This window comes from Urocampus carinirostris, chromosome 4 (genome assembly GCF_059441175.1).
Source record: "Urocampus carinirostris isolate Australia breed hairy pipefish chromosome 4, RoL_Ucar_1.0, whole genome shotgun sequence".
NCBI lineage: Eukaryota > Metazoa > Chordata > Actinopteri > Syngnathiformes > Syngnathidae > Urocampus > Urocampus carinirostris.
In genome coordinates, this window is record NC_142352.1 from 1,182,108 (window position 1) to 1,198,337 (window position 16,230).

General features: G+C 40.1%; 2 protein-coding genes across 2 annotated transcripts; one reads left to right on the top strand and one right to left on the bottom strand.

Moving 5' to 3' along the window:
* Positions 1–207: 207 nt before the first annotated feature.
* LOC148366629 (uncharacterized) lies at positions 208–5,584 on the bottom strand. Its single transcript, XM_088333412.1, has 2 exons — positions 5,239–5,584; positions 208–3,409 (listed from the first exon to the last, which is right to left on the bottom strand). Exons 1-2 carry the CDS (start codon positions 5,339–5,341, stop codon positions 1,722–1,724), a joined length of 1,791 nt encoding a protein of 596 aa, XP_088189538.1. The 5' UTR covers positions 5,342–5,584; the 3' UTR covers positions 208–1,721.
* Positions 5,585–7,836: 2,252 nt separating this feature from the next.
* On the top strand, positions 7,837–16,029 carry LOC148366630 (uncharacterized). Its single transcript, XM_088333423.1, has 2 exons — positions 7,837–8,056; positions 13,622–16,029. Exons 1-2 carry the CDS (start codon positions 7,984–7,986, stop codon positions 15,112–15,114), a joined length of 1,566 nt encoding a protein of 521 aa, XP_088189549.1. The 5' UTR covers positions 7,837–7,983; the 3' UTR covers positions 15,115–16,029.
* The last annotated feature ends 201 nt before the right edge of the window (positions 16,030–16,230 follow it).

The following is a 16,230-nucleotide window of genomic DNA, read 5'->3' on the forward strand; positions in this document are numbered from 1 at the left end:
AGAAGAGTGTGTTGTGTCACCCTTACCTGAGTAACATGGCCCCTTTCTTGCGTCCCGTTTCATTTGGAGGGACAAAAGCATGACCGACTTGGTGCCGGGGTGCTTAACTTGTTTGGGTGTTTGGGCTTTTGGGTTGGTCATGGTCTTTCGCGGGAGTTGGAAGTTACCGGCATGGTGGAGGGTGAATAAACACAGTAGTGCGGACAGTCGTGTCATTTCATTGGTTTTATTAATATACTTCAAGCCAGAGAGCAAAAGTATAACAGCCACGACCCCATTAAGAGGCCAGGAACCCTAAAGAGAGGAAAAGGCTGTCCAGAATTGCGTCCTCAGTGGATGACCCAGGTGGTTAAGGGAAGCGTGACTACTCACGTCCGGCAATCCTTTTAGTGATCATCCTTTACTCAGTTTTTTTCTCAAATGAATGACGTTTTGTATTACATGTAAGTGCTAAATAATTTTTTTTTAAAAATTAAAAAGGAAACATGCGATTTTTCAATTAATACCAGGCTAAGAGAACTTGTGACGCCAAAAATATTTATGTTTATGGTCACAAGTTTGAATGCCTTATCATCTGTGTTGTTTGTATGAGACATGGGGCAGCATGGCGGATGGGTGGGTAGCTCGTCCGGGGCATAGTTCTAAATCCAGTGATGAGCGGTCCTTTGCGGAGTTTGCATGTTCTCCCCATGCCTGCGTGGGTTCCCCCCATTGCAAAAACATGCATGTCAGGTTAACTGGCCGATCCATATTGTCCCTAGGTGAGAATGAGCGAGTGAGTTGTCTGTCTCTGTGTGCCCTGCGACTGGCTGGCAACCAGTTGGGGGTGTCCCCTGCCCACTGCCTGAAGATAGCTGGGATGGGCTCCGGGGGCCCCGCGACCCTACTGAGGATGAGCGGTGCAGATAACAGATGCATGGATAAGAAATGACCCAATTTGATGTGTTTAAGGGTGCACACACACTCTCCTGACATTCGTCGCCTTATGGATGTCATTCATTCGCACTTAACACCCCCCCAACTAAAATAAATGTACTCATTTACAGAAAGAGAAAACTACACAACATACGTGCTGTTTTACACAACTACAAAAAGATTTTTTTATTTTTGGTTGGTTGGTTGGATCCCTTAAGCACACGGGTCGTAGGGGCACCATTTCCCGCGGTGAGTCTTGGGCAAGTACATCCTGGTGGGACCCATCCCGCTCCAGGCCAACATATGTTTCCATCCAGTCTCGAACCGGGGACCTTTCGCGCATTAGGCAAATGTGCCAAACACTGCACGACGGAAACATATTTTACAGAACCATTTTTTTTAATACAACAACAAAAACTGCATTTTTTTCATGATCAAAACAAAAGTGGGTTGAACAAAGCTGACACAGAACTTCACCTGCAAACTTATCAGTCAGGAGAGCGTGATGGTCGACTGACTCGGGGGGATTTGGATAGCTCAGCCCCCGATTTTCTGCAGAAGGGGTGAGAGCAAAAGTGTCCCTCACCACATTGGAGAGATGATGAGGTGTGTAGGGACCATGTTGAGGAACTGGGGATTTTCTCTCACTAAGTTTTTTTAAATGATCCACAATGATAGACACGCACCAAGGGTGGATCTTTTTTTTTTAAGTCAGCGAGAGAGAAGCCCGGCCATGCGTTACGACTGACATTTTAGGCCCAACCAGATTTTCGGTTCATGCTCAGACTAAAGAGCTAACCTCTGCCTCAAGCGCACTTGTGACCCTGAGCCCTCACCTGACTTGAGAATCTTTGTCCGCAAACTGAACAACAAAAAGGATTTTCACCGTTGTGGCTTCTTGTGTGTTTTTTCAAACTCTGATTGTAGCTGAAAGTTTTATCACACACAGAGCATGCATACAGTTTCTCACCAGTATGAGTTATTGTGTGCCTTTTTACGTTGTGCTTATGGCCGAATTTTTTACCGCAAATGGAGCAGGCAAAAGGCTTCTCCCCAGTATGAATTAATGTGTGTGATTTTAAGTGCCCGATCCGGACAAAATTTTCCCCACAAACTGTACAGGTAAAGCGTTTCTCACCAGTGTGGGTTATTGTGTGGATTCTTAAACTTGATTTTTCAGTGAATTCTATACCACAAATTGAGCAGGGAAATGGCTTATCGCCAGTGTGAATTCTTGTGTGTGTTTTTAAATTTTGCTTCAGGCCAAATTTTTCCCCACAAACAGAGCACGCAAAAGGTTTCTCCCCAGTATGGATTAATGTGTGTGATTTTAAGTTCCCCATCTGGGAGAAACGTTCACCGCAAACTGTACAGTTAAAAGGTTTCTCACCAGTGTGAATTCTTGTGTGGATTTTTAAGTTTGATTTTTGAGTGAATTTTAGACCACAAACCGTGCAAACAAAAGGCTTCTCGCCAGTGTGTGTTCTCATGTGTGCTTTTAAGTTCCCACTCTCTGTGAATCTTTTACCGCAAACTGAGCAGGCAAACGGCTTCTCACCAGTGTGGGTTAATGTGTGTGATTTCAAGGTTCCTTTTTGGGTGAAAGTTTTACCACAAACTGAACAGTTAAAAGGATTCTCACCTGTGTGGATTCTCCTATGTAAATTGAAGGCATTCTCCCACTTGAACATTTGACCGCAAACTGAGCAGGAAAATGGCTTCTCACCAGTGTGGATTCTTGTGTGGCGTTTTAGGTTCCCGCTCGCAGTGAATCTTTTACTGCAAATTGAGCAAGCAAACGGCTTCTCACCAGTGTGAGTTAATGTGTGCGATTTCAAGTGTTTTTTGTCGGTGAATCTTTTACCACAGACTACACAGTTAAAAGGCTTCTCACCAGTGTGGATTTTTGTGTGTAATTTGAGGGCATTCCTCATACTGAATTTCCGACCGCAAACTGAACAGGAAAACGGTTTCTCCCCAGTGTGAGTTAGTGAGTGTGATTTCAAGTGTGCTTTGAGGAAGAATCTTTTACCACAAACTAAACAGTTAAATGGCTTCTCGCCAGTGTGGATTCTAGTGTGGATTTTAAGGTTGCAGTTATCTGTGAAGCTTTTACCACAAATTGAGCAGGCAAAAGGCTTCTCAACAATGTCAGCTAACATAAGTCTCTTCGACTGTTTGTGGCTTCCAGTGTTTGCAGAGTCGACGTCTTCCGTTTTGACGTGTTGGCAGGAACTGAAGCTTAGAGGCTCCTGCCAATCCTTCTCTTCGTGTTGACCTTGATCTGCGATGGTTAAAAGGACCCCGGCCCCGAGCGACACTTCCAAATCCTCCTCTTCTTTAACATGAACAGGATCCACGTTCTCTGTTTCCTGCTTAACGTGATCAGGCTTAGAATTTTCCTCATCCTGCTTAAAATCTTCCTTGTCCTCAATTTTAACACGAGGCAACTCTGGTTCCTGCCGCGCAGTCGGAAGATATTTTTCACCGATATCTGCAAGACACAAGTCACAATTATTCGTGTAGCCCTATATCACAAAAAGTCAAAAAGGGCTGCACAAAACACCTTTACAATATCCCTTCATCTGAAACCTACACGAGGGCAAGAAACAAACCAAAAATCAGCATTAGGAAGATAAAGAAACCTTGAGACTGGGCCACACACGAGGTTATTCCCCAGGCTGCGATGGATGTTGCAACGGCATCAACAGACAGTACACAGACATCAACATGAAATAAAAGAAATATCAGGAATTTGGAAAAAGGTCCAGTTGACAGCAACATTTAGCTTTTGGTCTTAAACCGCATAATCCTTCAGGACCCTATACACATCCTGTTCCTGGAGTTTGTTTGGCTGCCGTCAAGACACAGACTTCGATGCCCCGGCAGCAGGACTCAAAGGAGAAAGACTGGCTTCATTCCCAGCACCCGAACTGGCAGCCCCCGCCCCCTCGTGTTCAGTAGTGTTCTGCCCCGCCATCATTTACGACAGTGCACTGTCATTTATATTGGTACTTATTATACATCTTATTCACTTTTAAACATTTTATTCAGTCTTATTTATTGTATAAACTTCAGCACTTGCGCACATAACGATTGAACACTGGATTATTGTATGTATGTGGATGGGTGTTGTATGCTACTCTGTGTGCCTTTTAATTGCCCCGTGGGGACTAATAAAGTGTTTTGATTGATTGATTGATTAATAGATTGATACAAGGAATCAGGCAAAAGGACCAGTTGACAGCAACAACAAGCTTCTGGTCTCAAAATGCAGGAGGTTATACATCAAGGGTGGGCCAACTACGGCTCAAAGATCACATCCAGCTCGTCCGTCATGTTTGCTGAAGGAAAACATTACAAATATAACAATATTTCACAAGAGTAATAACTGCATAATTTACTTTCTGAGCCAAATTTAGATTTTTGCCTAAATTAGCTTCCCATAGAAAGCTGAATTATCTGCACAAGATAGATACTTTATTCATCCCCGCAGGGAAATTCACATTTCCAGCAGCATCCCTTCGCTGAGATCAATACAATAATAAAGCAAAGAGAATACAATATACAAATACCCAATGTGACATGCTAATACTCACTGTGGCGTGTTGTATAGAGTATTTAAATAGTGCTACATAAAATACACACTGCAATAAAAGTACGGTAATATGCAATGTAGGGGGTGTGGTTTAGTGTGGGCCTTTACTCCGGGTGCTCAAGTTGGTCAACCAAACATATCGCAGATAACAAAACAAAGAGCATTTGATTTTCTTAGACCAAAATTACTGCTTACAAATCTGTCAACGTTGTAAATTTGGTGTTTTAATTTGAAGGTCATTGAAAAACAAATTGTTTGTATGATTGCAATTGTTTCCTAAATTTGCATCAAAGAAGCCTGTTGAAAGCGGGTGCCGGAAGTGTTATTGTTCATGTTTAACGTTCATCAATGCTGTATAAAAACTTTAGGGAGGAAATCAGAGTTCTGTCCCCCATTCATTTGTTACAGAGACTCCTGTCTGGTGACACTTGTCCTCAGAACACATGCATGATGCAACGTCCTTCTTTCCCCAAGGACAACAAAACTTGAAGATAGAGATCACTCGTAAGGACAGATTACAAGTGCGTCTTGAAGTCTGGAATCATACATTTCCACATGGTTGTGTAAAAATCTGCACACACGGGATACAACTCAAGCATGACTACAATCACTTTCAGCAGTTGTTGTGTATAAAATTACACTTATGCTTATTTGGCCCTGGCCAAATTAAAATAATATCTTTAAAGACAAATGTGAGATGTCAAGGAGAAACTACAATGACCAACCTCCTCGGAGCTCCTTGTAAACAAAGACCGGTTCTCGCTCGGTGGTCTCTTCTTGCGCTCCCTGAAGCTCCTCTTGGAAATTTCCTTTCCCGATTGAGCACATTTTATTTGCGTTGGAAGCTCAAGCTGGATTTTTATCAAGCTAAATCAAGATTTCCCGTAGGGTCGGTGCAGAACGCCACGTTGTCAGCTCGACTCGAGTGGACAAAGAAAGTGTCGCTCGGCAGTAAAAAGGCAAAGTACTGAACTTAAAGTTAGCCTGTTTTTAAACTTAAGAAGTTTTAAGTCTAATATAGGATATTTAGCTGTTTTTATGATCTAATTTGGTGGTAGGCGCGTCGCCCATTATCACGTCTCTTTTCTTCTTCTTCTTCTTCTTCTTCTTCTTCTTCTTCTTCTTTGTTTAACAGCGGTCGACATCCATCCAGTTGGTGCATTACCGCCCCCATCACAGAATAGAATAGAATAGAATAGAATAGAATAGAATAGAATAGAATAGAATAGAATAGAATAGAATAGAATAGAATAGAATAGAATACCTTTATTGTCATGAGCGAAAATAATAAACCTTGAGAAGGGGCCACACAAGCGGTAATCCCCTTTTCAGGATGACCAGGCTGCAATGGATGTTGCATTGGGTAACAACACACAAAACGTATTAATCATCGATAAAAAGAAGAAGAAAACAGTTACTATGTAACATTCAACAAAACGCAGAAAGAGTTCCGTCCAAAAACCTGACAGCAATGTTGTGTTTACAGTACGATTGTTTTGTTCTCGATTGTTCTCAGCTCAGGGATGCTGCTGGAAATGTGAATTTCCCTTCGGGGATGAACAAAGTATCTATCTATCTATCTATCTATCTATCTATCTATCTGTCTATCTGTCTATCTGTCTATCTATCTATCTATCTATCTATCTATCTATCTATCTATCTATCTATCTATCTATCTATCTATCTATCTATCTATCTATCTATCTATCTATCTATCTATCTATCTATCTATCTATCTATCTATCTATCTATCTATCTATCTATCTATCTATCTATCTATCTATCTATCTATTCGTATGCAATAGAGTAGAGGTGAGTTTTAAGTTTAGATTTAAACATTTCCACTGAGGTTGCAGATCGGATCTCAGGGGGAAGAGCATTCCACAGCACCGGTGCCCGGATGGAGAACGCTCTCGAACCAGCAGAAGACTTCTTTGCTCTCGGGATCACCAGAAGACCGGCACTCTCAGATCGTAGGCTTCGGACCGGGACATAGCGGCAGATCAAATCTGAAAGATAAGAGGGAGCAAGTCCATGTATGATTTTGTACAGTACTAAGAGAACTTTGAAGTCACTTCTTTGGCTAACTGGGAGCCAATGCAGGTTAGCCAAAATCGGTGTTATGTGATCGTACTTTTTTGTCCTAGTTAAAAGCCTCGCTGCGGCATTTTGTACTAGCTGAAGAGACTTGATTCTGGACTTCGGGAGACCGGAAAGTAGTGCATTACAGTAGTCGAGACGGGAGGTAACAAATGCATGAATTATTGTTTCCGCATCAGACTGAGACAGTATTGAACGGATTTTAGCAATGTTGCGAAGATGGAAGAAGGCAGTTCTAGTAATTTGCTTTACATGCATCTCAAATGATAGATCAGGGTCAAATATGACACCTAAATTTTTAACTGAGTCACTCTGTGTGATGTGACATTTGTCAATGTACCTTTGATTTAAAGGTCCTGATGCTTACAGTCAACACTTTGTTCGCCCGTGGTCGGCTGTGGTATTGCAATTTGCCCTCAAATATTCTTCGTCTTGCCTCGAACCCTTTCAAGGTCATTCCTTCTCTTGTTTGAGGAACATGTACAGAAAATGGGCTGTATTCATCTGTGAGTGATTTCAACACCATTGCCACTAATCATGCATCATCGTCTTTTACCACACGATTGTAATTGGCAAGGAAGAAAGATCCGATTTGTTCAACTGTTTGATTTGGCTAAATAAATTAATATGTGGACTATAACCGGCGCTCGGCTCAATAATTCCTCTGACTTTAATTGACCAGCAGTGTGAATGACAGTATATAATGCCACTGCGCATGTATAAAGTAAATCACATCAAATCGAAACTCTCCTCGGACTCCATGAGTGGTGTGTTTTTGGCGTGATCTGGCGAAGGAGGCTACTTCCTAAATTGGAAGACTACTGGTAATCCGCGCATGTGCAAAATTAAAAAAAAAAACATTGAAAATGATTCCCAGACTCCAGAAGCCATGTGTTAAGCGATCTGACAAAGAGAACGTTTTGTGTACCACTGCTAGTTAATTCCGAGGTAGGATGGCTACTGTTAATCAGACAGCTATGCAAAAGAGTTAATAATGATTCCACGAAAATGGCGGGGTTCCTAAATGTTTGCAGTTCTTTCTAAATCCCATGCCCCCCAAAACTCGAAATATCAGTATGCTGCCATTTGAAGATGCTTCGCAGAATATACCGAACCTAAAACAAAAAATTAAATATAAACAACTTCCGTGTGCTCTTTGTGAACCGGAAGTTGTTCATGTGAAGCTCCGCCCACCTTCTTTGTCCTTTCGAGTCACAATTGTTTAAAAAAATCGTGGCATTTTCCCTCCAAACGTGTGGAAAAGCGACAATTAACTCCGTAGAAGAGTTAATGGTGATATTTAAAATAGGCTAACAAGTGCTCAAGAAGAAAGGAAATTTGAAAGAGGGGTTTTGGGAGCGCAATACAAGATGGAGCAAGAACTTCGACAACTAAACGAACTTGGCATTAGCAAGCAGCTACAAGTTGTGTTGAAGAGAGGAGGTGAGTCACTTTTATTTCTGGAACATTTTATTTTATTATTTTCGACCCCAGAAGTATTTTTAGGCTATATGTTGTTTCTCATCTGATATTTTTGATGTGGAGTCTGCAACATATGCTACTACAGCTGGGTACTAAACCTTTATTTGTATTTATCATTTCTAACTTCATTTTTGCCCTCCATGCAGGATTCAGAATAGAATACAATATACCTTTATTGTCATTGTTACAAAATGGGTTGAACGTATTGTGACAACGAGATTGTACGTGACACTCCAGTATCACATTTTAACAGTGAGGATAAAAGAAAACAAAGAAGATAAAGGTTATAATTTACAGAATATTTACACAAGAAAGTGTAGGCATGTAGGATGTTACATACAGTTTCAGACCAGGAGATGGTGTAATAGTAGTCTGTACAGCCTTTAGCGACGTCTTGTGATTAAAGGCTATTTAAACAAACTCGCTCAAAAAAAATTATAAGATGAGGATGTCAAATTCATCTTAGTTTGGGGGACACCCGCTAGAACTAGAACTCACTGGTGCCGGATCAGTAGATAAGAGAGATGAATAATGACCGTAGAGGGAGAAACTGAAGAGGAGATAAAAAAGAGAATGAAAATGATCTGCGGTTATATAGCGATTTTCAAGTCAGTGAAGACCTCCCAAAGCACTTTACAATGTGCTTCACACTTACCCATTCACACACCTATATCAGCGTCAGCCATGCAAGGGAGAAAAAATAGAGATAAAGAGAAAGAATACAAGGAGAAAAATGTATATCAAACAGGGTCCCCATTGCGCTATTTTGTAAGATCAAACATCTAGTTGGATCCGGCCATCTCTGTCTGTCCCTCACCCCCTCATACACCCTCCGGAGGAAAACAAAGCCTGCAACAAGGACAGTAAAACATCTTTGTTTTCCTTATCATCACTGTTAAACGTGGACCTGGAGTGCCACGTCCAATTTTGTTGTCACAATATATTCAACCCATGTTGTAACAATGACAATAAAGTTATATTGTAATTCTAACAAAGGTAGCTCGGTGCTTAAAGGTTTGGAGACCCCTGCATTAGTCGAATCATTGGATGCTTATTTTTTCATATCTTATAATTTATTGGAGATACGAATGAATGGAGAAGTGTTGTAAAAGGATAGTGGGATGTTTAGATATGTCCTTAAGGGATGGGCAGGGCACTTGTATGATGCGGCAGGGGTAAACCGGGGAAAACTGTCGGGCCCTGCTGTTGAACAAAAGAGTCTGTTGTGTCATCTTGACCCGAGTGACATGGCCGATTTCTTGTGTCTCGTTTCATCTGGAGGGACGAAAGCATGACCAACTCAGGTGCCGAGGTGCTAAACTTGTTTGTGTGTTTGGGCACTTGGGTTGGCCATGGTCAATTTTTTGTGTGTTTTTTTTTTTCGCTACTTTTTCCATTTTTCTTTTCTTTGTTTTTGTATACGTGTTTGTCTTGCTGTCGGTCACCCCACTTGAGGGATATGACCAGGGTAGATAGATAGATAAATAGATAGATCTTATAATTTAGTTGATTCCCTGATGTGGCATATCATTATAAAAAAGAGAAAATGGGTACAATGACGAATACAGCTTTTGTTGTGTATATTGTTAGGAATTTAATATTAAAATCCATTAACCAAACACAACCTTCATTCACTTAACAATGCATGCTCGTTTCTTGATGTGAAAAGATGGACAAGAGACCGGCATTTCCACACGGGGGCAGATTTAATTTCTTAAAGTATTTAACCAAGTGAACTTCATCAAATTAGCCGAACTCGTGTCGAGTCTCCGTCAAGCCTTCTCTCTCAGTCTTCTGCCTTTCCTCTCTCGACCCAGTCTCTCCACCAGCTGGTGTGCTGGCTCCTCCCATGGGCGTGCCCCACCATCTCGGAGAAGAGCGTCCCGATGTCTGAAAAAACTCATAACAGCAGAGCGCTTATCAAAACAACTTATCCAAACAATGCCTGCCATTCTGCGTCAGAGTTCTGTTATCAAAATTCCTCTGCCAAAACATTCCGAATCCAGATCAGCGTGACCTGTCATTGAACTTCAGCCTACCCAGTGAAAATCTTCATTGCATTCAATAAATGTAACTTGTATTCAATCGTATAATATCCTTCAATATATATATATATATATATATATATATATATATATATATATATATATATATATATATATATATATATATATATATATATATATATATATACACACACACACACACAATAAAAATTATATATTTGGTGCAGTGTTCGGTCAGTAAAGACATAAATCTATATCTAAAACTCTAGCCATTTTTTTAGGCACAGGCATATCAATATATGAATTAAAATCAATTCAACATTTTTTATTTCTGTAAACCAGAAGCAGGCTCATTAGCACCAGTAAAACAGTAAAAGCGATGTGCACTTGTGAACTACATTCAGCGGTCAACTGCAAAGTCTGTAACAAAAGTACCGTATTTTTTGGGCTATAAGTCCCACAGGAGTATTGAGCCTTTGCACACACGTGACCTAACCAATAGACGACACCAGGACTGCCGGCAGTGAACCGTCATAAACAACGTTCCCTGTAGTTGGGTCTAGTAAAGAACAACCAAAAATGACTATCAATTTTACTCGATCACTAAACCCAAAGACATTTCCGTCCTCTGTGTCATGGTTAAATGATGCACTGCTTCCTCTTTCCGCCTTTACGTCATTTACGTCAGACGTCATTTCAGCTTCTTCCCAGTAGCCTACAAACATTCTGCTTTTTGGCTGCATATTTGCCTTTTTGCAGCTTGTAATCTGAAAAACATGATTTTTTTTTTGCCTTTTCATTCAGCTTTTTCAGTTGTTTTTTTAAATCACTATTGTGTGCCGAAAACTGTCCCCCTGCATGAAGCCCCCGCACCCCTAGCATACGTCACTTGGGCAAACCTCACTAAAATTCAGATTCAGATCTACTTTATTGTCATTCTAGTACACGTGTATACAGAACGAAATGTCGATACATCTGACGCGCACAGTTTCCTTGAATGTACAGAAATAGATAAAATGTTGTATTGAGTTGGAGTATTGAGTAATAATAATATACTCAATAATTATGGCTATGTATAGTATTTTACAGTAGCGCAAATAGTGCAAGAGGAGCAGCTAACCAGATGTGCAAAATGGGCAGTCAGGTAAACAGTAACATTAACACTGTAACAATAACACTGTAAGTACAATAGTGCAGAGAAACAGATGTGCAAGGAGTGGCTAGCTATAAAGAACTGCCAGTTGTGCAAAAAGTCAAACAAAACCAACAGATGTACAGATTAGCAGCAGTTTAGATTTACTATGTGTTTGATTGACCATTTAACAGTCTGATGGCCAGGGGGACAAGACTATTGTGGAACCTGGTGGTCCTGCACCGCGCACTGCAGTACCTCTTCCCAGAGGCTAGCAGAGTGAACAGTCCATGATGGGGGTGAGAGGGGTCCCTGATAATGTTCTTAGCTTGGGATAGGCAGCGCTTCTGGCCAATGATTTTGTATCTAATTTTTGGGGGAAACGGAATAGAACAGTCAAGTGCAGAGCATTTGTTCCTTGTAAAGATCAATTTTGAGCAGGTAGAAATTATTTTGGATGGCGAAATGAAGCTGAATCTTATAAATGTTTGTTTCCGGATTGGTAAGAAAAGTAACACCACACTGCAAGTTTAAAATGATCAACACGGACATAGAGCTCCCTCTTGAGGTTTAGTGTGAAAACAACATGTGAAGTTATAAGCCCGGTAATAATTTGTCAAAAATTTCACAGACAAGTCTCACCAGAGTAGAAGTCGCACTCCTACCAAACTATGAAAAAAAAAACCCTGACTTATAGTCTTTGCGACTCCCAAAGTGGAGCACCACTTATTTTGGAGAGAACGTCATTGAGCGTCGCCCCAAAATATACGCAGAGAGGAGATATGGCAAAAAGGGAACACTCTTTATTGCATTCGGAACATGTTCAAAGTTCCAGACGTTCAACATTGGCCTTTATCGTGTCCTCAAACCAAGTTGTGATATCTCGTGAAGGTCGTCAGCCCCGGCTCCTCCAGCCTATCAGCTTGTGACCTCCTGCAACAACATTATCCCACGACCTTTGCCAGATGCCTACATACTTATCATTAGTTGTCATCCACATTCCACAACAACAATTACAGGCCTCTCTAATCTTCTCAAGTAGGAGGGAGAACTTGCACAATTGGTGGTAGACAAAATACTTATTTACCTGATTGAATTTGCTGTATGATCCCAAACTTAGTTTTGCTACCCGATGCTGACGCTAGGATTGCACGATTTTGGAAAAAAACTAATTCAGACCTGTTTTGCAATTTCGACGCAATTTTCGATTATAAAATGTAAGTGCATTTTCTTTACTACTTTTGTTATTTTTGTGCAAACTTAATCATAGTGACATGCAAACTTTCCTCGAGATGACGTCGTTACTGACTGAGAATATACGACTAACGAAATGACAACTAAAGAACTACAAATGAAATCAGAATTGCAGTTGAATGAATGGTCTTTATTGTCATTATACAAATAGGGTTTTTCCTTTCCGTTAAGGAAAGCAATTTAGAGAGCGGCTGGATACCAACTCATGAATGCCAAGAGTTGGCGCTTTCCAATGATATGTGGCGTGACTGATTTCAGTGACTAGTGACATTGTATGGCCACATATTTACGAGGTTAAACCAATTGGCAGTATGAAATGTGCCAAACAATCTGTCCAGCAAAGGTTTGGTTAAAATAAAGCTCAATAGGGAGAAAAAAGAAGGGCCTCAGACAATTATTATTCTTCCGTTTGTGAATGAAATAGACAAGCCGCCTGCAAAAGTTAATGTCAGGATATTCAATCCAAGCGAAGTCAGGAAGAGTAGAACTACTTAAACAATGGGGCACGTTATTCCTTTTTATTTGGAATCCATCAGTTAAATACTTGACTCAACTTTTGGGTTGCTTAGATTCTTGGAGAGAACTTTGTTGGGCGTTGCCCCAAAATATACGCAGAGAGTAGATATGGCAGAAAGGGAACATTCTTTATTGCATTCGGGACACGTTCAAAGTTCCAGACGTTCAGCATTGGCTTTTATAGTGTTCTCAAATAAAGTTAAGATATCTCGTGAAGGTCGTCCGTCCCGGCTCCCTCAGCATATCAGCTTGTGACCTCTTGCAACATCATCCCACGACCTTCACCAGATGCCTACATACTTATCATTAATTATTATCCACATTCCAGAACAAGACATAGCTGAAAGATCCAAAAAGTACGCTTTCTAGTAGACGTACATTCACCCTAAAACATTTTCTATTACCATAAGAGTGCCGAGTCCCTAATAGGTATAAAGTAAATTACAGAACACTGCATTGGACCACTGAACATTTTTCTGTAAAACTGTTTTTTTTTTTTTTTTTCAGAATTGCTGAAAGGCTTTTTGCAAAAATGCCTTTTCTGTAAAAAAACAAAAAATACATTGTTTGTGTCTAAATAGAGATTTTACACAACCATATGTGTCTTGTGTCCTGCAGATGTCAGTCGAGAATTTCTCCTTCCTTTGCAACAACAGACAAATTTGCCTGGCGTTAAAAAGGAGTTTTTAGAGACTGTTGACGTTAAACAGAAGGGGTATGATTTGGAGCCTGATCGCGTTAAAAATGAGGAGGAGGACTTTCAGCCTGTTGATGGTAAAAAAGAGGAAGATTTTCCGGTGACCGGGGCCCGTTTAACCTTCGAAGATCAACATGAAGAGAACAAGGTGAAGGTCTTTCCAAGCAGAAGGTCCCGTAAACACAAGACAACGGAAAATGACTCTGCACTCAATGATGGTGACGAACATTCGGAAGGCGATAACACATTTTACAAATGTTCGCAATGTGGGAAAACGTTTTGCCGCAAGGATCATCTGAAATCCCATATGATTGTCCACACTGGTGAAAAACCCTTTGCCTGCTCAGTTTGTGGTCAAAGATTCGGCCGGGAAAAAAGTGTGAAAATTCACATAAGAACCCACACTGGTGAAAAACCTTTTGCCTGCTCAGTTTGCGGTCAAAAATTCACAGCGAGTGGGACATTAAAAAGGCACAGAAGAATTCACACAGGTGAAAAACCTTTTTTCTGCTCAGTTTGTGGGAAAAAATTCTCAGATCGTTGGACTTTAAAAAACCATACAAGAACCCACACGGGCGAAAAACCTTTTGCCTGCTCATTTTGCGGTCAAAAATTCACAGAGAGTGGGTCCTTAAAAATACACTCAAGAACCCATACGGGTGAAAGACCATTTGCCTGCTTAGTTTGCGGTCAAAAATTCCCCGAACGGGGGTCTTTAAAAAAACACACAAGAACCCATACGGGTGAAAAACCTTTTGCCTGCTCAATTTGTGGTCAAAAATTCACAGAGAGTGGGACCTTGAAAATCCACACCAGAATTCACACGGGTGAAAAGCCTTTTGAATGCTCAGTCTGTGGTCAAAAATTTACTGTAAAGGGGAGTTTAAAAAAACACACAAGAGTCCATACGGGTGAAAAACCTTTTGTCTGCTCAGTTTGTGGTAAAACATTTAAGCAAAAGGGAAGTCTGAAAATCCACGCAGCAAACCACACGGGTGAAAAACGTTTTGCCTGTTCAGTTTGCGGTCAAAAATTCATACACAGTGGGACTTTAATAATCCACTCAAGAATCCACACTGGTGAGACACCTTATTCCTGCCCAATTTGTGGTCTTGAATTCAGACGGAAGCAAAGTTTAAAAATCCACACAAGAACCCACACTGGTGAAAAACCTTTTGCCTGCTCAGTTTGTGGTCTAAAATTTTCCCAGAAAACACACCTAAAACATCACACAAGAACTCACACTGGTGAAAAACCCTTTGCTTGCTCAGTTTGTGATCAAAGGTTTGCCCATAAATCATCGTTAAAAGACCACACAAGAACCCACACCCGTGAGAAACCATTTTCTTGTTCAGTTTGCGGACAAAAATTTTCAAGTCAGGTTAAAGCTCAGGATCACAAGTGTGCTGGTTAAAATAGATATTAATTCTGAATCTGAACATAATTATAAATAGTTCTGTGGTTGTTGATAAGAGCTCACATATTCATTGGAGAAATGTCAGCTCCTACTGAATGAAAACATTTGTGTACTGTTTACGTACTGTAGCCGATTTTATAATTGTTAGTTTTGATTTGTTTTTTTATTGCGTTATTGTGTTGCAGCCTCTCCTTTTTTGAATTTTTATTTAAAGTATAATGAATAATAACAGAACCTACAATAATATCTCTTCAGTATGTTTTACTATTAATTTATCTTCTGAAGTTCTTTTCAAACATCTCTTGTCTACTCATGTAAATCTAAGTTATATGATTTTGAGTTTACCTAACTAAGATGATCTTTTTACAAGATTTCTTCTAAATCCGATTGATATTGACACTGTAATGTCCGTATTTTTAACCTGTAACCAAAGCTTGATGACTTTGATTTCAATATTTTGTATGACGTTCGAGCGTAGTTGAATTTTTGCATTTGTGACCCTATTTGAAGGTTAAGATTTATTTTTAACTAAATGCGATTCAATAATTTCCTACATTTGCATTCAACTATTAATCAAAATGCCATGAACTAATTTGTTGATTTATTTTGTTTTTTGTCCAAAATTTTTTGTGTGTTTTTGCTGTTTATTTTCCCTTTTATTCTCTTTGTTATTGTATGTGTGTGTCTTGCTGTCGGTCACCCCTCTTGAGGGATATGACCAAGGTAGATAGTGGATAGAATTTTGTTTTTAACATGTTATATTCGTGTAAAGTGTCCAAGTTGTTAAGGGGACCCAAGTTAAACTTGATCTTTACCCATCAGCCCTTATTTTGGGGTTTCATTGATTGTTTTTTGTCTCTACTTGACTGCTACCTTGTTCCTGAAATAAAGACAGATAAATTGCCAACATCATTTTAAGAAATTTATTGTGTGCTGGAGTTGTATTTTTTTTACCCCATTTATTTTTCTCTTCTTAAAACAGAATTACAAAAAAATTTTTTTCCCAATGCGGCATAGAATGTGTGGTGCTCCTCCCCGCAGTTGTGCAGATATATTCCATAATATATCAACATCATATACCACCCGCCATGGATCTCGAGGAATTTAGTCTTA